The 23484-nt window shown below is 40.6% G+C and overlaps 2 protein-coding genes across 2 annotated transcripts; both read right to left on the bottom strand.

Annotated features, from left to right (window-relative positions):
- Positions 1–73: 73 nt before the first annotated feature.
- On the bottom strand, positions 74–9289 carry LOC133527885 (protein sneaky). Its single transcript, XM_061865079.1, has 12 exons — positions 9136–9289; positions 7721–7864; positions 7268–7439; positions 6713–6850; positions 6235–6397; positions 5573–5701; positions 4552–4647; positions 3738–3866; positions 1632–1883; positions 1414–1509; positions 736–1232; positions 74–653 (listed from the first exon to the last, which is right to left on the bottom strand). Exons 1-12 carry the CDS (start codon positions 9287–9289, stop codon positions 509–511), a joined length of 2115 nt encoding a protein of 704 aa, XP_061721063.1. The 3' UTR covers positions 74–508.
- Positions 9290–9942: 653 nt separating this feature from the next.
- LOC133528012 (ubiquitin carboxyl-terminal hydrolase 14) lies at positions 9943–23359 on the bottom strand. The gene is made up of 12 exons (XM_061865253.1): positions 23201–23359; positions 22201–22379; positions 21649–21756; positions 19901–20015; positions 18802–18977; positions 17758–17843; positions 17088–17244; positions 16085–16150; positions 15810–15992; positions 13459–13570; positions 12794–12973; positions 9943–11797 (listed from the first exon to the last, which is right to left on the bottom strand). The coding sequence occupies exons 1-12, from the start codon at positions 23214–23216 to the stop codon at positions 11667–11669; spliced, it is 1509 nt and encodes a 502-aa protein (XP_061721237.1). The 5' UTR covers positions 23217–23359; the 3' UTR covers positions 9943–11666.
- Between the last annotated feature and the right edge of the window lie 125 nt (positions 23360–23484).

Genomic DNA, 23484 nt, shown 5'->3' on the forward strand with positions numbered 1-23484 from the left:
CTGGTAACAGCCGTAGCCAGCCCAAAATATTCGGGAAGCGAAGCAGGAGACTCTCGCCAGAAAGATAGTGGGCCCGTACTGACTGCACAGCGAAAAAGTACAAGACATGTTAAAGTCGAAAATACGATAAGGGTTTATCGCCATAAAATCTTATTCAACTTTTAGAAGATTGAAATACCTACTTGCTTAAATAAAAATAAACTTTAGTGTCCATTGGATTTATTTTTTTATACTACGTCGGTGGCAAACAAGCATACGGCCCGCCTGATGGTAAGCAGTCTCCGTAGCATATGTACACCTGCAACTCCAGAGGAGTTACATGCGCGTTGCCGACCCAAACCCCCCTCCCCCTCGTTGAGCTATGGCAACCTTACTCACCGACAGGAACACAACACTGCCGCTGTGCTGTGCCCTACCACACAAAGCGAGATGTTATTCATAATGCCCATACCTCTCTTTTGGACGTAGTTTAAGGACGTACCCGGGTCCAAGGATTGGATAGCCCTGCTTAGAATGAAGGTGGGACTTGACTTGCCTGGACAGCCTTTCTTCGAAGAGTGGCGTCCAATTTAATGCGCTTCTTTAGGATGTCATTGTAGAGGTGCAACACTCGCTGTTTTTCGCGCCGCGGATAGAAGTAGCTGCAGATCAGCCTGGCGTTGAGAGAATTCCGATCAGTAGGGTAAAGATTTTTCTAAGAGCTACCAAAAAAACTCGCTGCGAACTAAAGATTACCTTCTCAATCGCGAGGTATAAGGGTTGACGCAGAGCAGCAGAAGTACCCAGAGATAGCCCCCGTAGATCCGCAAATAAAAGATGGCTGGCATTATTCGGGGGTGAGGCAAGCAAGTGTTGGTCGCCGTGCCCTGCACGTGACTTGCACGGAGATGCGAGATCATCGCGCGGATAGTGTTTGCTACGATTCCTGTCCCTTCTACCTGGATTGGAGAATGCAAAGCAAAGAAATAGAAAATAGTCGGCATATGGCAAAGGTGAGGGTAAGTGTTAGTCGCGATGCCCTGCACGCGGCTGGTACGGAAATGTGAGATCATCGCGAGAATCAATATCAACACTTTGGCTACGTTTCTGTCAACTGGATATTGTATGATCATAACCTCAATCTCCAAATCCCGAGTGCCAGATTCGCCTACCACCCTAGCATGCTGGCTCACCACATCCAGCGCCTCATAGAACAGCCGGTCCAGCATCACGAACGTGGTAGCTGTCACAACCTGGTTCACAAAAAACACTTATTTCTTCTTTTCCTGAAACATCAGGATATGCCAAAGCTTCATTTATGATAGTACTATAAGCCAAAGTCGATTCCGATTCCTATACAAAATTGTGGGCCTTTGTTTCTCCAATATTTATCCATAACACTCGGGAACAGAATTAGAACTCAGTATGAACTACCTCTAGCAGCACCTTGAGCATCTGCGCCAGCAAGCGATGGCGGTCTGCCGTAGAATACGCTAGGGAGTATACATCTACGTAGCGGCTGCGCTCCATCTGTGCCATGATTTAAGTAATTTTAATAAGGAGATAGGACATTAGGAAATTTGCCGTCTGTTTCAACTTTAACCATAAGTACTTACTCGAAGGTACAAAACTGTAAATTAAATTGCGATTACCTTTTTCAAAGGCAAGAGCGTGTACTGACTCCTCATAAGCCTCCGCCTCTCGATCTTTCTAAACAAGTCGGTGATGTACACGTTATCAAAGTCGATGTTCGTGAGGAATAAATCGTGATATGCCTGTGCTGCTATGGCTATGCGTAGAAATAGTATGGCTTGACACACGTTCACTGCGGTGAGGGCATTCTGGATAACTGAGAATTTCTCCTCGAAAGCTTGTTTTACGCGATCTCCCGTCTCTTTCGCGGCCTGGAATTAAGTCATTTTTAACGCACTTGATTCATATTCTAAAAATTCTCAATTCTTTCTGAAATGCTATTTCAGAACATTTAAACCAAAAAGTTTTTAATTCAGTATAGAAGAGATGTAAAGTCTAACAAAAAACCTATTTCTTTTTTTTATAATCTCAATATAAATTTTAAACTTTCCACTTTTTAGGGTTCCGTAGCCAAATGGCAAAAAACGGAACCCTTATAGATTCGTCATGTCCGTCTGTCTGTCCGATTCTGTCACAGCCACTTTTTTCCGAAACTATAAGAGCTGTACTGTTCAAACTTAGTAAGTGGATGTATTCTACGAACCGCATTAAGATTTTCACACAAAAATAGAAAAAAAACAATAAATTTTGGGGGTTCCCCATTCTTAGAACTGAAACTCAAAAAATCTTATTTCATCAAACCCATACGTGTGGGGTATCTATGGATAGGTCTTCAAAAATGATATTGAGGTTTCTAATATCATTTTTTTCTAAAATGAATAGTTTGCGCGAGAGACACTTCCAAATTGGTAAAATGTGTGTCCCCCCCCCCCGTAACTTCTAAAATAACAGAATGAAAAATCTAAAAAAAATATATGATATACATTGCCATGTAAACTTCCACCGAAAATTGGTTTGAACGAGATCTAGTAAGTAGTTTTTTTTTAATACGTCATGAAATTTAAAAAAAATTTTTTTTTTCATCATACCCATACGTGTGGGGTATCTATGGATAGGTCTTCAAAAATGATATTAAGGTTTCTAATATCATTTTTTTCTAAACTAAATAGTTTGCGCGAGAGAACCTTCCAAAGTGAAAAAAAGTGTGCCCCCCCCCCCTGTAACTTCTAAAATAACAGAATGAAAAATCTAAAAAAAATATATGATATACATTGCCATGTAAACTTCCACCGAAAATTGGTTTGAACGAGATCTAGTAAGTAGTTTTTTTTTAATACGTCATGAAATTAAAAAAAAAAAAAAAATATTTCATCATACCCATACGTGTGGGGTATCTATGGATAGGTCTTCAAAAATGATATTAAGGTTTCTAATATCATTTTTTTCTAAACTGAATAGTTTGCGCGAGAGAACCTTCCAAAGTGAAAAAAAGTGTGTCCCCCCCCCCCCCCCTGTAACTTCTAAAATAACAGAATGAAAAATCTAAAAAAAATATATAATATACATTACCATGCAAACTTCCACCGAAAATTGGTTTGAACGAGATCTAGTAAGTAGTTTTTTTTTAAAACGTCATAAAATTTAAAAAAAAATTTTTTTCATTAAACATATACGTGTGGGGTATCTATGAATAGGTCTTCAAAAATGATATTTAGGTTCCTAATATCATTTTTTTCTAAACTGAATAGTTTGCGCGAGAGACACTTCCAAAGTGGTAAAATGTGTGTCCAAAGTGGGAAAATGTTGAACAAGATCTAATAAGAAGATTTTTTTTAATACGTCTTAAATTGTACGGAACCCTTCATGCGCGAGTCCGACTCGCACTTGGCCGCTTTTTTATAATGGATGGCTCATTTTCTATCCATTTAACTAAATTTTATTCTAATATTCAACATGTGTCAAGTACCCAATTTGAAAGTGGATTGTCATTGTCAAAGTAAACTTTGTAGCCACAGTAAATTTACTGATATCTTTCGACACATGATTAAAACTTTTGGGACGCCATTTGACTTTGATCCTTATTATTTCACAGATGTCTTAAATATCAAAAAGTGGCGCCATCTACTAGAGCATAGGCCAAAGGTATGGCGGCACCTTTTCGAGCGATGGCATTATGACATTTTAAATAATCAATGAATCTTTGTACATTCCATTTTCTCAAGTACCTGAACATCGGCATACGCATCATATTCATTAGGTTCTTGGTAGCTTATAAGTATTTCATCGGGACCTTTCATTAACTCGGCCTTAGCTTCTTCCAGGGCCGCGTATCCAACACTTAACCCTGAAGATATCTGTAAAGAACATTAAATACCTACCTAGAATATAGATATGTCATCTACAATAGCATAGGATAAATATTTTTTCGGTTTAAGAGTTCTTTATACCTTTCTGAATTTAGTAACAATACGCAGAAATTATTTGGAGAACACTCTATTCCACGATTACATTTTGCTAAATAAGTATATATAGGAATCGAAAGTCTATGAAAAACGACCAAACTTCATAGAATCGACGTAAAAAATTCACCTGTTTCCTATTCTCGGATTTGTCGAAACCTCGGGTCGGGACGCACCATATGCACACGTTGCATGCGGGTTGTAGTCGCAAAAAGTACTTTACGAGTATGTTTATGAAAGTTTGCTATTGCATTTTGCACTCTATCAGAAGCTCGTAGAGTACTTTTTACAATGTCCTTCGATAGAACTGTCTCGAGCTTCAGAACAAGCCCTTAGAGGTAGTAGGTATCATAATTTAAAACTTGTACTTAATTAAGCAAATCAATTTATGACAGTCACTGGCAGTATCCGTAGCAGTCGTCATATTTACGCATTAAGGTGTTTATATAAGTAAACACTAGCTCCTTATTATCCTACTGTTGTTAACCCTTCTCCAGGCATAGTACGATTTATCGACCACATACGCGACAGTAGAATTTCAACTTTAGCATTCCGATTTAGGGTTCAAATTTGAGTGCACTTTGGGGAAATGTGACTTGTCTTCAAATGAATCATCAAAGCTGGACAAGATCACAATATTTTGAGATTTCGGTAAAACCTTGTAGATTGGTGGGGCCTGGAAAAGGGTTAAAGGAATTAGCTCTGGATTTCCTACAGTTGATGTACTATCACTATCTCATAAGGACCGCTGGGAACAGAGGGATGTTGTCTGCCCCCTGTGCAGGATCGACGGGGGAGCAATTATGCAGCAGTTGACTTTTCTAATTGATAGATAAATAGTATACTCTGTATGTGACTTGTTGAGGTTGGACAAGCCTGCAAAACACTGATCATTTCCATGAAGAATCCCTGGACATCCATGGTACTGGTCATGAGATTAAAGATACCCAGAACTTACGTAGGTAGTATATGTAGGTAGTTTTTTTTTTTTTATACTACGTCGGTGGCAAACAAGCATACGGCCCGCGTGATGGTAAGCAGTCTCCGTAGCCTATGTACGCCTGCAACTCCAGAGGAGTTACATGCGCGTTGCCGACCCTAAACCCGTCCCCCCCTCGTTGAGTTTGTTTTGGAGCGAACATTTGGATTAATAACTACCTACTTATTGCTTAGTAAGCCGATTTAGTGTATTCCCATCTGTGCCTGCCCCACTCCTGACCGGGAATGAGATGGAATGAATCCTTTCCATCTGTGACCGCCTCGGTTTCTTCCTATCTTTTTTATTATACAAATGTCGATTTTGATAGTTGCTTCCAACTCGTGAAATAAAAATTATATAGGTAATGTACCTTACTTGACGCGGTTCAGCACTAAACAGATACGTCATAAGTCCCCGCCCGGCCGTCCGCCGGGGACAGATGGGAATACACCGCCGATTATTAATTAGTGGTCGTTTTTTTCGACAGATTTCGATATAATTTGGTGAATACATAGAGTTCCCTATTCTGTACAATATAAGCGCAATATTCACCGCATGTCCTAAAAAATCTGCCCCTGAGTTACGAAAACTTATGAAATGTTCGTGCTCATTTTTACCTAACCTGCATCCTGCTATCACAAATGCCAGCCCCCAGCGCGCTGGGTACATCACGTGCCGCTCGCGTCATTAGTGGCGCGCAAAACACAGCCGCCACGTGCCACGGCAGCTTGTCGGCGCACGCCTGCCACGTCTGGAACCGACCATGGTCTCATGGTAGTCATGATCAATATGGTCTTATAACCTGACTGGAAATTTACTGTAGAACATTGATGAAAAAGTTACTCAACTATGCTTAACTTCGTCTAGCTAAATATTACATTTGACTTTTCTGTTGCTTGCCAAGGTGGTGTAGAATTAGCTTAGATGTAGGTACTCTAGACTCTGACCACACTAACTTTGCACAAACTTGGAAGTAAAAATGCATATCTACATTGCCCTCTAAGCTCCGCACTCGACGTTTCTACGTTCAGTTTTGGCACAGAATAAGTAATAGTATTAAGTATCATAGTTTTGACATAAAAACTTCGCTTGGTCTATGCAATTCTGTATCTATATCGTCAGGTGACAACCAAGTCACTAATAAGTAAATACGCTAAAATAATTAATCAAAAATCAACCTTGTATCTATACTAATACGATTCTTATGGTGAAGTTCATTGAGTTTTGGTGGTAAGGTAACCTAACATTATGCATCACCATTATTAAATTTATCGCCTCTCGTTATTTTTCTACTGTTGCCCTTGTATCATAATGTAGTATTCTTGCCTGAAACATCTGCTCCTTGCTGCGCAACACAGCCGCCGACAAAACGTTGTTGCAGCGGTATTCCGTTTTCTTGAGATATTCTTTCTGGTATAACTCAGTTGGTTGGTCACTTGGCAAAATTCTAAAAGCCAATATAGAGGAGCACAATTAAGTTTTAAGCTGATGTTTTTCAATAATAATTTGACAAGATTTGGTTTAGAATTGATTTATAGTCTTCCAGCCAGAGTTGTGATCGGTCGAACATCAGTTGGACATGTTCTGCTTCCATGTAGACTCCAGTCAGATGATCTGCATTTTTATTAATTTATTAACACGCAGTACATACACAGAACTTATTCACATTCAGAATTACCCGAATACACTTAAAAGGTTTAAATTACTTTGATTCTAGTAAAACGTACGTTATAAAATACCTAAACGGTGCTTAATAGCTTACTGGTATTTGTGCTCGATGTCACGGGAGCGATTCCCTTGAATCAAATCGTCGGCTGTGCGCGTCAGTTCTGCGCTCTGTTGCAGCTCGTTGGCTACTTCTATTTCGCTTTCTATTGGCGCAGTCACATCTTGGAAGTAGCTGGTGAATAAGTATAATTAATCAACATTTGTTTATAGTAAATACTCTTGAGAGTTCTAAATCGCCGTCCCCTTGATATCAAACCGTTTCATTTTACTTTGTCAGTCGAAATTATAAGAAATAGGATATGTAACCATACTCTTCATATCTCGTAACTTTAGGGGAACTGAAAAATACCTACCAATTGAAACCTATTTTTGAATGAGATTGACTATTACTGCCTTTAAAAAGGTGAAATGGATGGTATGGATTTGACAATAGGGACCCATTAGAGACCCGATCTATCGGCATTACATTTGTTGCCAATTTGTAATCTCCTTTCACTGCAACTTCTGTTTTATCCAAAACAGAACTGCTAATAACAAATCACTTTCTGATTACGAGTACTACACTATTGTTATAGAAAAAAAAACGAACTTCAGAGTCTCTGCAGCTTGTTTGATCTCGTTTTCCATCCCATCTACGGTTTCGCGCAGCGGGCGCGCGATCAGTGCGTCCCGAACACCGGACAGGTTATGCGCCAGCTCATTGCTACACGCGAACACTCTCACCACCTCGCGAGCGTTTAAACTCATGTTCATGATGGGCCCTGAAAGTTTTCGATGTAGCATAAAAAAAATAGAAATGGAAACAGGTAACTACTTTTGACTTTGCTCGCGGTTGCATTGTAAACTAAAATTTATCGACGTTCGACGTGTTGCCTCTCTATCGCACTTGTAAATTTGTACGTAAGTGTGACAGGGAGGCAATACGTCGAACGTAGTTCGCGGTAGGCCCTCAGGAACAAACAGTCGTAACGCTATTGGTTCTTTCCCCACATTTCTGCTCGTCTCCGCCTCAGTATTTCAGGCAGCTTAAGTATTCGCTTACCAGCAACAACATAAGTCAGTATCAATCCCTTCAACACGCGCCGGCCGTCCTTGCCGAGGTACATAGGAATAGTCAGGAGGGAAATGCATCGTATTTGAATTGCAGCTACATTTAATAAACCTGAAATCAATCTGATGAAGTGTGCTTATCATAGTATTTTACTATTAGAAATATGTTAAGTATTACTAAAATAAACTGATATTGTCTTCTTGTTTATTGTGCCCTATTAACACGAAAGTAAGTAGAATCGGCCAAGAGCATGTCGGGCCATGCTCAACGTAGAGTTCCGTAGTTACCCTTAGATAAGTATTACGTACACATAACAAGGAAAAGGGAGTACCTTCGCAGCCCTTTGTACGTATTTTTACTAAGGGAAGACTTTTTGCGATATCGGTGATAACGGCTTTACCACATATATACGCAAAATTCAATTGCAGCTTTCTAGCACTTAAGATCAGGGAGCAAAGCCGCGGACGGATAGACAGAAGGATATGACGAAACCATAGGTAATAGTAGTGAGCGGCGGCCATAGACGGGAACGAAAGGTCGCCGCCCGCCGCTGCCGAGCGAATATTTTTTTGTTTTGATTAAATTTGATATAATTTTATACTGTGTATCTGCATGGATTTTTTCCTTATGAGCAATAAAGATATTGATTGATTGGCTGAGCCATAAGGGTTTGACCAGGGGGAGGAAACTAGAACGTTCGGGCTTTCTCGGCTCCGATTGCCTCGGCATTGCTCCGAGCAATTATTAGGATTGGCACAACTTGACGTCCCTTTGCGTGCACAACCACAGATAAGATAATTACATGAATTTTGACAACCCTAAATAGCCGATAGGGAAGTTCCATACATTAGAAAGGGACAACATGATTCGGCCCTGAATCGCTGTCAAACTTCGGCTTCTTTTCCGTACGGCAGTACTATTATTTATTCTATCGTTTGACTACGGAACCCTCATAATGTTGACTTTTGTCTGGCAGAGTTATAAATCTGCAAGCTAAGTACTTAAGTCACTATGGTGCGACAATGCACACTTAGCGTAAACGGGCTCTATTAACTCTTAATTATCATTGATTTTCTACATTTTTAAGGATAAAAAATTGTATGGTATTTACTTAAAGGTTGTGAGAGCAGGATATCTTACTTATCATACTAAATATGGTTATAGCTATACTAAAAACTGGTTATCAAAGCCAACTCCAAGTAAGTGAAGATATGAAACTCTGCGTCGTATTTGGTTCAGAAGGTGTCCATCGCGGTTCAGCAAGGAAACGCAGCGGGAATAATGGGGACCTTTGAGCCAGGTACGATCCAGGGCGGATTATTTTAGATTTAGTTTTATAGGTTGTATTTATACTTAATTTTAATGTGTCATGTTTTATTTATGTAGAAAGATATGATGTGACTAACCAAGGGTTACACTTAGAACTATAGATGCGACATATCCCACGTCGTGAGACATCAAGTCCCGCAGCATAAAGATAAAGTACAGCTGCTCCAACAGAAAACCCCCGACGAAAGCAACACAGGCTCTCATGCATTTCACAATTCCTTTGACTGCCATATCGAAATAAAAGCGTCTAATATACTACATACATATACCTACATACCTATAACTATTATAAATAAAGCTCTGTATGGTTCAGAGTATTAATAACACTATTTTGGTCGATGAAAATAAGCCAATTAACATAGCAAAACGCAACGTCACTCCGTCATGTGTCAACACTGTCAACAAAACGCTAACGCCACTTCGTTACTTTCGGAGAGGTGAAGGTCAGTCGTCAGGTTATTGGCAATGGGTAACGGATGGCACTGTTGGGTGAATGGATATATGTTTCCGAAGTCAACAACCTCAAGCTATGAGGAAAACAACATGAAAAGTTATTTTGTTATGTTGGAGTCATACCACGCTACGTTGCCTGCCATATTTACGTTAATTATGGCGTGGTCATACTTTTCCACTGCGAATAATGGCATGCCAGTACTTCTTTAAAAATGTAGTCTGGCTAATGATTTCTATATTTAATTTTATAATTTCTATATTCTATAAATCATAAAAAGTATCAAAATTATGCAATCCTTGTAATCAGAAGAAATGCCTGCTATATATTTTGTTTAAATTCCCGCGTGTTTGCAGGTTCAAATTTCATTAGCCAGACTCTAGTAAAGGAGTAAAAATGTAGGAGGAATTAAGTTTAGAAATAAAAAAATATATAAAGTGTTCCTCGATCAATATTTATTTTATAAGTCTTATAAAATTCAATAGTTAACTACATTGTATAAAGAAAAATCAGACGACATTTTATTGAGAAACTATAAAAACAAAATGCCTTAAGCAGTTAACAGCGCATTTAAAATGCCAATCACATACAATAAATTAACGATCACTAGTGCCGTTGGCCCGAGGTACCACGTAATTTAATCAAATATATAAAATATAGTCCGGCTAACCAACCGCGTCACTGTAATAGTAGTTATATATAGTAAACATATTCGCATCCCTTATTTAGGGCGTTCGGCACCAAAATTTGTGTTACGCCTGACGAAGTCCAGAAGTAATCATTTAGTTGAACAATTTTAGCTACAATATTACGCCTTATTATCTTAAATTAAGGTATAATTTTGTGTGGACAGTCAGTTTCTAGCTTATCCTATAGTTTGACACCTAACAGGTATGTAAATTCATTAGTACTTCACGTTGAACAGTAAATGTTATTAAAAATTTGTGCTACAGTATAATGTTACAGTTACACTGTCTGTATATTAATATTACGGGTAAAATACTCGTTCAAAGTCAGACTTTATATATAAATGAACATAAAGTACAGCAGATATCACTCGTTTATGGTAGAAATGCCAAATAAGTATACACTACATAGTAAAAAATATGAGAGCAGAGAAAATCTTCGATGTTGAAGAGTACCTATGTATGTATTTAAAGCATAATATGATACTTTTGTTTTAAATTGAACCTACACGGGCCATAATTTAGGTTTAACAAAATATAATTTACACGTAAAACTGATTGTAACACAGTTACTTGCGCTGTAGGAAAAGTAATTTTGTCCCAAATTAGTATCAGAAGATGGATACTGGGATTATAGAAAACAATATTTCCAAGTTAAGGCCACTGATGCCAATTTTTAAATTGTAGTACCTTCAACAAAATACAATTTTTCCATATTCTTAGTTTGTTGTAGGTTTCGGGAGAGTTCCAAATGAATTCCCCTACTTCACTCCTGCGTTAAATGACGAGTCAGCTAGGCAAAATTGTGGACACTGGGCAGGCTATACTTACATAGAAGGACTTAGATTTACTGGCGAACACGCCGCGAATAGGGCACTGGCGCACTGCACATTTTACTACGTAGTTACACTTACATGATAGTGTTGGCAGGAATCCGAGTCTTTTAAGTCTAAATTTGAAAAACGACTCGTATTTATGAGGCTTAGCGTTAAAAAAGGAGTCTTAAGTCCAGAGTCGAGTCCTTTCTTAAGTCTTTTTTGTAAGCGCCACTCAAAAAGACACCGAACTACAAATAAAGACTCCATTACCAATTTTATAGGTTTTATCAAAATAACAACAACAAAATAAGAGATGAAGACAGTTGCATTTTGTTTTTTATTTCATAAATAAATTGAGAGTTATCTGAAAGAACACAAATCTACAGAAGAACTTGAGTCTGTTAAAAGTTAAAAACTGAGTCGAGTCTCAAAGCACAGAACTAAAAGGACTTGAGTCTTAACCAACACTAGTTCATGTGAGCAGTTAGCGAATTCTGAACAGGCATCGCGGCGCGTACGCTAGATATGGACGCACCTTTAGAAGTCTGTGTACAACAGTAAACTGCTTTAGGCTTATTAAAATTCGAAGCTCCCATGTCCTAAGCTATCCAGAACAGAAAGAGTCTGATTGTTGACGTCGCTTTATTCCTACCCTAGGCCTGCGCGGTGGGGCCGGGCGGCGCGGGGTCCTCGGCCACCGCGGCCAGCATGGGCTCGTCCTCCGGCTCCGGGATCTCGCAGACCTTGGGCCCGTACAGGAGCAGGTAGGCGCAGTGCCAGTCACCTGGAATAATACTTGGTTATAACCCATAAAATTGCAAAACATAGTGTGCCAATGGACAGTGCGAATTACTCGTAGAGTCAATTAATAGAATCAGGCGTTACTTTGCGGAAATCCATATTAATGAAAACAAAAAATATTACGCTGCTTATCCGCGAAAAGATAACGTGCTAGTCAATCAGTGCTAACCCGTTATACTGAGCTTGAGCACCTCCTCCTCGGACACGGGCGTGACGGCGTCGTCGTCGCAGCGGAGCCAGGTGTTGCCGCGTAGGACCCAGGCCACGTAGTGCCTCGGGCTCAGTACTCACCTCCTCCTCGGACACGGGCGTGACGGCATCGTCGTCGCAGCGGAGCCAGGTGTTGCCGCGTACGACCCAGGCCACGTAGTGCTTCGGGCTCAGTACTCACCTCCTCCGCTGAGCTTGAGCACCTCCTCCTCGGACACGGGCGTGACGGCGTCGTCGTCGCAGCGGAGCCAGGTGTTGCCGCGTAGGACCCAGGCCACGTAGTGCCTCGGGCTCAGTACTCACCTCCTCCGCTGAGCTTGAGCACCTCCTCCTCGGACACGGGCGTGACGGCATCGTCGTCGCAGCGGAGCCAGGTGTTGCCGCGTAGGACCCAGGCCACGTAGTGCCTCGGGCTCAGTACTCACCTCCTCCTCGGACACGGGCGTGACGGCATCGTCGTCGCAGCGGAGCCAGGTGTTGCCGCGTAGGACCCAGGCCACGTAGTGCCTCGGGCTCAGTACTCACCTCCTCCGCTGAGCTTGAGCACCTCCTCCTCGGACACGGGCGTGACGGCGTCGTCGTCGCAGCGGAGCCAGGTGTTGCCGCGTAGGACCCAGGCCACGTAGTGCCTCGGGCTCAGTACTCACCTCCTCCGCTGAGCTTGAGCACCTCCTCCTCGGACACGGGCGTGACGGCGTCGTCGTCGCAGCGGAGTCAGGTGTTGCCGCGTAGGACCCAGGCCACGTAGTGCCTCGGGCTCAGTACTCACCTCCTCCGCTGAGCTTGAGCACCTCCTCCTCGGACACGGGCGTGACGGCGTCGTCGTCGCAGCGGAGCCAGGTGTTGCCGCGTAGGACCCAGGCCACGTAGTGCCCGCTGGTCGCCGAGCGGCCCTTGTGCGTCAACACAGCTTGGAGGCGGTAGTACCCGCTGTTGTTACTGCCTACGTCTGTAAACAAAAAAAAATTGAGACTTTAATTGGCATTATCGCTCACGCTTAACGCGCATGACAGCACGATGAGTCACCGCGCGGTAGTAAGTGAAAGTATAACTAGCTGGATTAATATATAGCAAGCCAACGTCATTTTTTATGACCAAGTTATTTTCGCGGGAATTCCCGAGCAGTAACTCACAAGGTACTATTATGACACCACATAAACATCAGGCCGCGTAGCCAACGTTACAATCGTTAACGTTCCGTAGCGTAGCGTAGTTATCTCTCTCTATCACTCTTCCATATTAGTGCGACAGTGACAGTTGCGTTTCGTTCGCCGTGGAGCGTGAACGATAGGCACGTTGGCTACGCGGGTAGTTGTCGAGCGGCTGATGGGTTGAGGAGCGGTAGTCATAATATCAAAAAAAAATCCTAATTATTGGTAATTTATAAAATTAAACAAAAAATACTTGAGGAAAAAACTCTGTTCACAAACTTACCATCTTCAAACCAATATGGCAATGCTTTCTTAAGTTTGGAGTCCTTTTTGCTATCGCCGTGGTTCTTATTCTTCGCGTGTAACGATGACTCGACTGACGCGTCTTCTAATTCCTGCAATAGGAATAATTTAGTTAGTTTAACTAATAAATATAAAATAAGCGTTTTAAAATATGGCACCAATATTAAATCAATTTAGGTACATTTAGTAAGATGACTTAAAAATAACAATCTCATTTCAGCAGGGGTAAATAAATAAAATAATAAATAACTGTAATTTTGCCCGTCTGTGGACGCCTTTGGCGTAAATTTTTATGTAATTTTTTTAGAACAACCGAACTGGAGATTTTAATCATCTAAATACAGAAAACCAACTGAACTCTAACGCAATAAAGTCCATTTCAACCAGAATTTATTTCTTATCTACGTGAGCATCTGCTGTAGCTCTGGAGTCCGGAGTATGTATTTAGCTGGAACACATCTAATTCCACAGGGAACTTTACCGAAAAATTGTTGGAAACCTAAAAGGGAATTGTTGGAAGGCTAAATTATCATGTAGTTGGCGCAAAACTTTTTAATTTCAGTTTCGTTCCTAAAACCGTTATTTTTCAAACGGTTTTTAAGAGAACATTTTCATAAAGTTCTTGTCAGATTAACCGGTTTAAAACAATAAAAACCGGTTTGGAAAAAAATTGGTGTCTTTGTTTACGCGGCACACCGCCAGGCCGGCCGGCCATCTCATCGCACGTCGAATAAACTAGTTTCTTTAGGTTACAGTAAACGTTTGCGTGCTTATGAAAGTTCGGAGTAAGTAAATATGTATTTACCGCTACTTTTAAAACCGGTTCCGCCCCTTGCTTCAGATATTTTCCGTAGATCAATTGACTACGTAATAGTAGATTGTTAACCAAGGGTGGAAAGTGAACCATATCACCCAGATATTTTAGGGTGTGATGTGGGTCCAATAGTTCGAGGGTGAGATGGTTACTTTTACCCGAGATAAACACTCTACTTTTCATTTCGACTATGAGAAAACTCAAACACAAAAAATGTAGGTTTATTATAGATATATTTCTTTAGAACAAATTATTAACAGATACATAAATTGACATAACAACAATTAAATTAAATTAGTTTAAGTTTACGATAGAAATAGGATAAGCATTTGACATGTCTCTGAAGTTTACAGAGAAATTTGAACAATTCGAAAAAGACAAATTAATAGGACATTATGACCGTCGTTTAAGAATCTCTTGGCCTCTTTAGCAGTGAAAATCTTTAATTTCTTGCTTTTAAAGTTTTCCGATCGTCTTTTTAAAAATGCTAACAAGTTCGTAAAATTCTTCAAATCAACTTCATGCTTGTTATGAATAGTTGATTTAAGCATTGTATACGTGCTCCAAAGTGTAGATGGTTTTAATGTCTTCGATATTTCTGCGAAATATGCCAGAAACACGGTTTTCGAAAGCGACTTTAATTTCTTAGCGCTTCTCCAGTTTATAAAGTAGTAGTATGCCTTCATGTATCTCTCCTTAGAACATTCCGGTAACAAACTATCGATCGCCGTTTTCGCCTCTATTTTTATCTATTCGGGAGTTGAATTAATTTTTTCGTCGCTGGAATCGCACAATAAATCCATTTTTATTCAGAACTGATCAATTTTCTTGTTTTATCCGTTATTCCCGCCTTTTCTATGATTTTGTTTCCAATTAAAAAGTTTCAGTGTAATGGGCTCTACTCTATAAATAACAAACAAAACACATGCAACAAATCGCAAACGATTTTTGATACAATACCGATAAATTGGGTACGAATTCAGTCTATAAAACCCATTATTCAATCATTTCATTCATTCAATTGCTAGATTGTCTATGATTTCAGACATTTTAATACCTATTTTTAAGAGACAGAAAGAGATAGCAATAGTTGTCTGTACCACCATGAATGAGTGGAATAGTAGAATGATTTGAATAGCTTTTTTCAAGAGACAGAAAGAGATAGCAATAGGTGTCTGCACCGCCTTAAATGAATGGAGGTACAGACACTGGGTCTATTTTATATAGCATAAGCTTGCTCATCATAACCTTAAAAAAAAAACTTTCCCCCAAAAAGCTATTTTCCACCCGGCTATCTGCTCATGAAAAACACACTTTCCGAACAGGAGATATGAAAAAAAAAAACTTTAACTACAATGCAATAAGGTCTATTTTACCTTGTAACTTATTCCTCCGGTGCTCATAGCTCGTACACATTCCTCAGGGAACTTGACATCCTTCAAGATCTTGGCGTAGATGGACTATTCCATGGACTACTTAAAATCACTTTAACTACAACACAATAAAACCACTTTTACCTTGAACTTATTCCTCATCGGCGTGAGCCTCTCTTGCAACTCCGGCGTACATAGCTCGTACACATCCAACTCGACGGGAAACTTGACATCCTTGAGAATCTTGGCGTAGATCGACTCCTTCTCTTTGAAGTAAAAGCGGATGAACTGCACTGTTAGGTATGCTGGGAGACGGCTGATTTTTGACTGAAACATGCATTTTATTGAATAATTTATTTTAACAGAGAGAACTACTTCTTAGTGTGAAGGTGAAACAAGAAAACGAAGATAATAGTTACCGTTTTTGTGTAGATCGCATCTCTCCCCAGCGTTTCTGATAGTTTTGTGATTTGCTCTGACATTTTCTGTAAACAAACAAATCTTTTATGAAATAAGTTAAATGATGTGCAACACGAATAACATTAGGAAAGACAGTTCGCTGCACTTATAAGTGTAACATTTGGTAACTGCAGCGTCTCTATTTGTAAACCTGTAGTGGTCGATATATTTAAGAGTCCATATCTGCAATATGCATATAAATTAATTTGAAGACAAGTCCGTTTCAATTGGTAACAAAGAATCACTTAGAATGTGTTTAAAATGACTATAATATTTTACTAACAGCTTAAGACCATTTGTTTTGTTGCTGTTCAACTCATACTCACTTATTCCTAATCACTTATCTCACTCTTATAGTTCTACTCTCACTCTCAGAACTACTCCACTGATAAAAGGTTGCATACTTGAACTATAAGCGAGAACCGATATTAGCACATATATGTAACTCTGTATAGGATAAATAAAGTCTAAGAAAAAAATGTGCCTCCAAAAATCAAGAAAAATTATGCTCGAATAAATAGTGACATCGATTGATATTTAACACATATCAGTGAAAGAACATTGGTCAAATATGTCACATTCTAAGAGTTTTAGTCCTGTGTCGAAAGGTGGCAGTAAATTTAGTTGACTACAAGATTACGCCTCTATACTGAATTATCTTTGATATTAGGAAGAAGAATGGGCGTCTTCGTGGATGGCTCAAACTGCTACAACAACTGTGAAGCCTTTGGAGGATTTAAAAACTGGAGACGCCTTGACTGTAATTTTCTGTACAAAACAGTCTGCCGATTTTTGCGGGGGAGGGGCACGTCAAATGTATGGCTATTTCTACGTTCGATAAACGTCAGTCCATACAATACATATGACCATTAGCCGAGCTTTTCGACAGAGGGGTAAGCTCTTAAAGGCGTCTCCAGTTGTTAAATCCTCCAATGTGAAGGCCGGTAATATGACATCACTCACCGAGCGCAGCCCCGACTGCAGGTACTTGACGTCCTGCGAGATGAAGCAGGACAGCTGCAGGAAGGTCTCGCGCGCCTTGGTGGGGGCCTCCTCCGCCTCCGAGCACACCAGCTCCACGTCCAGAGTGCCGCCGAAGTATTGCTCTACCACTGATGCCCTGTTCGAATAATAACGTCATATTTAACTGGCACGATTGGAGAGTTTGCTTGATAATGTAGATTGTAGACTTTAAAAATTATAGGGAGTATTCACAAAGTATCAAATTAATATTTTTGTTCCCAAGACATTTTCTTAGGAATTACGAGTCGTGGCAGATACTCGGGACAATCCTTGGAAGATGATTTAGAAGACATTTTCTTAAGGATAATGATGATATTTTAACTATCCAACTTCCGTGGGACTTAATTTATTTTTCGCGGATCGCGCATGTAATTTCAATTGAATGCACGTAGTTTCGAACCATTTTTAGTAGCGTCAAGTGATGTATAAAACTGCAACGTGTACACGGCTCGCCGAAACGAATCGAAACATGAAAAGTGATGAATCAAGTAAAATTACCTGAATGACACAATTTAAAAATAATTTTATAATAACAAAAGCTTCATTTTCAAAGCTTTTGTAAGATGTGTCGTTCGTGCAGTAAGAACAAACTAGTGAATAAAATCCGGACCTGTCGGCGTTAACCGGCGGCGGCGCCGACACTGGCAGGCGCTGCTGCAGGGCACGCACGATCTCTGTCCAGCATTCGGAGGCATCCTGGATAGAGAAGAAATATTTATCAACACAATATTTAATTCATAAACAAGAGAAAATAGAAAGTTTCATTATTACTTTTAGTCCATCAGACCCAAATCAAAGTGAAGGTACATCATAGCAGCTGCATGTAAAAACACCGTATCACCTGTACTAAATGTATTTACATCTATGATGACGAAATAAAATGATTAGTCCATCTTCGAACAATTTATAATTCTCATTCGTAATTCAAAATCTGGAACGCATTTGCTCGCCGGCGACGTAGCGCCCAGGCGCGTCCCTTAGGAAACCTGCTTAAATCTGTGCTGTCATTTGTTTTTACCTGAGATCCGCAATTTTTTTTGTTCGAAAATGGATTACAATGTATAAATCGGTGCACAATCTGGCAATACCGTGAGGACAGGTCAAACATCGATCGAGATGATGACTGAGAAAAATTACACAGTATATTATATTATGCTTTGCAAGACCATCTCGAGAGTACTCGGCTAGTCCACTCAATTATTCAAGCCTTGCATCTGTTGCGCCAGAAGTCTGCCGAGCACGCGCTGGCTCCCCCGCCTTCCAACGCCGCCACGGTCTCGGACAGCGCCGCCGTCAGCTCAACAAGTACAACTGACCTGCTGCGCCAGGTGCCCGCCGGGAGCCCGCTCGGCGAAGCGCGGCGCGGTGGCGTGCAGCGCGCGCAGCATGCGCGCCGCCGCGCTCGCGCACGCGCCGGCTCCCCCGCCTTCCAACGCCGCCACGGTCTCGGACAGCGCCGCCGTCAGCTCAACAAGTACAACTGACCTGCTGCGCCAGGTGCCCGCCGGGAGCCCGCTCGGCGAAGCGCGGCGCGGTGGCGTGCAGCGCGCGCAGCATGCGCGCCGCCGCGCTCGCGCACGCGCCGGCTCCCCCGCCTTCCAACGCCGCCACGGTCTCGGACAGCGCCGCCGTCAGCTCAACAAGTACAACTGACCTGCTGCGCCAGGTGCCCGCCGGGAGCCCGCTCGGCGAAGCGCGGCGCGGTGGCGTGCAGCGCGCGCAGCATGCGCGCCGCCGCGCTCGCGCACGCGCCGGCTCCCCCGCCTTCCAACGCCGCCACGGTCTCGGACAGCGCCGCCGTCAGCTCGCCCGCCGTGCCGCCGCCGCTGTCTACAAAGAACACGTTTATCAGGATTTAGTTAATCAATGAATCCCTATATCTGTAGGTAGAAATCGCTACCTCTCACAGACGCGATATCGTAGGTACACGTGGTTACATACAAAATTTACGAAGAGTCAAAAACGTCTGGAACTCAACGACGGTGACAACACCTTTGGAGTTGCAGGCGTCCATAAGCTACTGCAGACGGGCCGTTTTCTTGTTTTCCACCGACGTAGTATACACAACTTTGATATTTTTGACATTTCAAAGTGGTGAGACGTAAGGGGTTTAATTTAACGCTCTACCAAAACTGCACCCAATCTTTTGCAGTGTGGAGCCACTTGTTTGAAACCATTTGAACCCTATAATTAAAAAAAAAAAAAATCTTAACACGATTTCCACTTCATTAGCTAAAATTTGGTCAGTACTTAGTTCTGTTGCTACTTTGGATCATAACGATACAAACATACACCTACACACAAACATAAACTACTAAAATCACAACCCTACCACCTGGATAAAGTAAGTAAGTAAGTAAACACTTTATTGTACGAGAAAAAGAAATATTACATCAGGTGGAATATAAAAAACTGAACAAGTGCGAGTCGGACTCGCCCACCGAGCGTTGCCTACTTTTGAGTATTTGTTGTTATAGTGGCAACAGAAATACATCATCTGTGAAAATTTCAACTATTTCGGTTCATGAGATACAGTGTGGTGACAGGCGTACAGACAGACAGACGGACGGACAGCGGAGTCTTAGTAATCGGGTCCCGTTTTACCCTTTGGGTATGGTACCCTAAAAAGTAAGGTATTCCAATCAATTAGACAATGTTATGCTTCATAATTAACAAAACATTTTTATTTTTATCAACACATTGACTTTCCAAAGTTCCCAAACACAAACAAGGTGAAATGGCAATAAACTCACTTTTGTTATAATTGAGCAGTGCATTCCTCAGTTCTGGAACAGTCTTGAGGCACTGCACAGTGGCGTTCATGTAGCAGGTGTTGCCTAAGTTTATCAGTCCTTCGGGGAGGTCCAGCTATATAGATATAAAAATGTTTAATCAAAATAATATTTAAGCAAAGCTACATAATTATTTTAAATATTACACAGAAGCCCAAATACTGCCCGTATGCTGCAAGTTGGCTGTTACCTTCCGGCCCGCTTCGCCGCCCCACCCCCTATAACGCCTTATCCATTTGGCTACGACAGCTTTACAACTAGTTTATTATGTACCTATATTTAAACTTTTTGAATAAACGTCTTTATTATTATTATTGTATGTCTTTCCCATCACGGAACAATGGTGTTCCGGACCTTTGGGAGGCGTGCGCGGAGCCGAAGCCAACACGTAGAGGCCCTTTTGACACTTTAATGAAATGTAAGGGGTACACCTAGCAGATGTTGCCCTTGCCCGTGTCATGGGACGCACGCAGAGGCAGCACCCGCCAGGGTGTAAGGACTATTTGAGAGTTGATGGAATCTAAAATGAACTGGGCTATTGGGTGAAAGCGATGGACTAAATACTGGGCTATGGGATAAAAAACCGGACGCCTGCCTAATAAAACGGTATTCAATTTTATTTCCAGCAGACGGTGACTCGCCCCCACAAGATGGGCCCCCACAAAAAGCGACATCTAGGATGGCTCAAGGGCAACACCGGTGTGAGCGGCTCAGGGGTGTCGAGAGGTGTACGCCGCTTTCTACCCAGTGGCTGCAAGCAGCCACTGTGCCAACTCGCGTCTTATGCAATTTTTCACTTCCACCCCTGGAGCTTATAGCTCTAACGACTCCACTCTGGGCGGCCGGCTAAGGCAAGCCAGAGGCAGAGAATCCTGTCCCACCCACCCTCCTTGCGGGTAACAGAACTCCCCAGGAGCACTCGGGTACGTGAGGTCGCTACTCCCCAACAGCTCGCCACAAGCTGCCCTACGTTGACTGATTGCACTGGTAAAACCAGCGGGCGATGGGGTCGTCACATCCCTACGCCTTTTTATTATTATTATTATTATAGTTTTATAGCCTACATTTTATACAATCACAAAAATGATTACATAAAGTAAGCATTATTATATTTTTATTAAATTATTTTTTTCAACAACACTAGACATTGTACTTGTGACGTAATCATCCAACTGGATCATAACGATCACCGGCCAAGTTGAAGCAAATGGGTAATAGTTATTTGTAAGAACCATGTACAATCTTAAGTAAAAAGACTATAGTTTGTGAAAATACTTGACAATAGACAAGCATGTTAAAATATCAAGTTTTTATAATGTACACTTAAATAAGGCTTACAGAATTAGTTCCATTAGCTACAGCTACTTCTTCTATGGTACTTCCAATATTTTAAGATTTTAATTTTCTCCCCAGATTTCTGTCACTTTTAGTAGCTTTCCTTGATTGACAATAATGACATCTAAGAAACATCATTGCATTACTTTTTCAACATGGTCAGTCTGATAATTATTTTCCAAGTAATTAACATACCTATAGCTATGGTAGGTTTACTAGCCAAACCTACTACTTACTAGCAACCAAAAGGGTACTTTTTTGTCAGTTGTCATAAGGCCCTATTTTCATGAAGCTTCAATTTGAAATCAACCTCATCAACAATCAACAATGTGGTACCTTATAGTTTGAAATATGATATATAGGATAATACTTACAGCGGTAGCCAGCTCCGACTCATTCATGTCCTCAACAAACTTGGTCTGTTCCACCGGAGCTGAAGGCACATCCTCCTCCTTGCTGCCCATCACTAGAACTATGGCATTCTGCAAATGATAATGAGAGTTAAATCATATTCATTTTCACTGCAGAACATCCTTGAAAATTTGAAAAAGTTATGGGATCACTTCTTCACTTCAATTATATTGACTTACGATCACTCAACTTTTGTAGTAAGGGTAAATCAACTTTTTTTGGGCACCTGGTTGCCATGGTTATATCTCCTGGGGCACACTTTAAAATAGTCATTATATTGAATTTTATTGCATCAAACAGAATTGTGTTGCTGCAATTTTTCTAACAATCATTGCAACTCATATCTCTTGGCTCAAGGGCCAGAACAACAGCAAAAAACAAATCATACTATGAATTTACAAAACACAGTTGGATTTGTTCCTAATATTAATACTCAGCTGAAGGTACCATTTACATTAGCAGGTAAGATTAAGTGCCCAGAAAGTGTCCAAACTGGTATTAACTCAATCACTCACATTAACTAGCTTAAAGTTGCCCCACTCCTCGTCCCGCAGTGTAACCCCCTTGCACACAACCTTCTGCCTCTCTGGCTGCACTCCCGTCAGGGCAAAGATTTGTGCCTTGAACAGGACAGGATCGTCATCTGTGTTCACCTCCACGCCCGGAAACATCTCCTTGCCCCATTTGACTTTTACTGCAATTATAATGAATAAATTCAATTGAAAAGTTCAATTCTAAAACAATATGATAATATGCTCAAATAATCATGGGATACAATACAAATTATTTATTAATATGTTTAAAACTTGAGGCTGGCAGATATTATTCATAATATAAGCAGTACAATATCTTTAAATGTAGGTCAACTCACAAAATAGTTAAGTTTCAAAAAATGTGAAACAGCAAATTATTATTTTTATTAGATGGATGGATGGATGGATTACATCTAATTTCGTGTTGATGATACACATTAACATTCTTTTGTTACTTAAAGGGAGCAGTATATTTGTAAATTATTAACTTTTAACATCTGGTTGTAAACTTGCAATTTTGGTTCATGAACAGAACAGATGCAGATGCAGATGCACAGAGCATCATTAACGTAAAAGAGTTCAATTATACATCCAATTAAAATAATAATTTGCCGTTTAACATTTTTGGAACTTAACTATTTTGGGACGTGATCTACATTTAAAGGTAATTTTTAGGACGAAGAACCGTGGAATGAATCTTTAAAATATTGTAACACGAAAGTAATTAAATAGATAGTAATGCCGGTCGAGAAATGAGTATGGTCCTTGTAGACCATTTTAGGGCACCATGACACAGCAAATGCGTTTCATCGTTAGAGACTAGCTTATGACTAGATTTTTATAAATTAAAGACCCAGATAAAATGATTAACGAGCCCAGAACACTGCAATTACAACCAAAATACAATTTTGATGTCAATTTAACGATTCTAACCTCACTGATTTTCAAATATTACAGGAAATCACATCTCAGATTGACTTACCTGAGTATTTAGGCATTGTAAGATGTGTTTTATCAGTTACTTTATAATCAACGCCAGATAAGTGTTAATAATACACAAAACTTTTACAATAAATAAGAATTGAAAGTCACGACAACTACTACACCCGCTGTCGACCACAGATATGCAAAGTTTATGAATGGCAGACATACATAACTGTCAAATAAAATGTCATTAGTGGTATTTAAAGATTTTAAAGCAATATGAATAATTGTCCATTTCAAAATCCAATTAATTATTTTAAAATCATTTTGTAACAATAAAAA

This window comes from Cydia pomonella, chromosome 18, assembly GCF_033807575.1.
Source record: "Cydia pomonella isolate Wapato2018A chromosome 18, ilCydPomo1, whole genome shotgun sequence".
Taxonomy (NCBI): domain Eukaryota; kingdom Metazoa; phylum Arthropoda; class Insecta; order Lepidoptera; family Tortricidae; genus Cydia; species Cydia pomonella.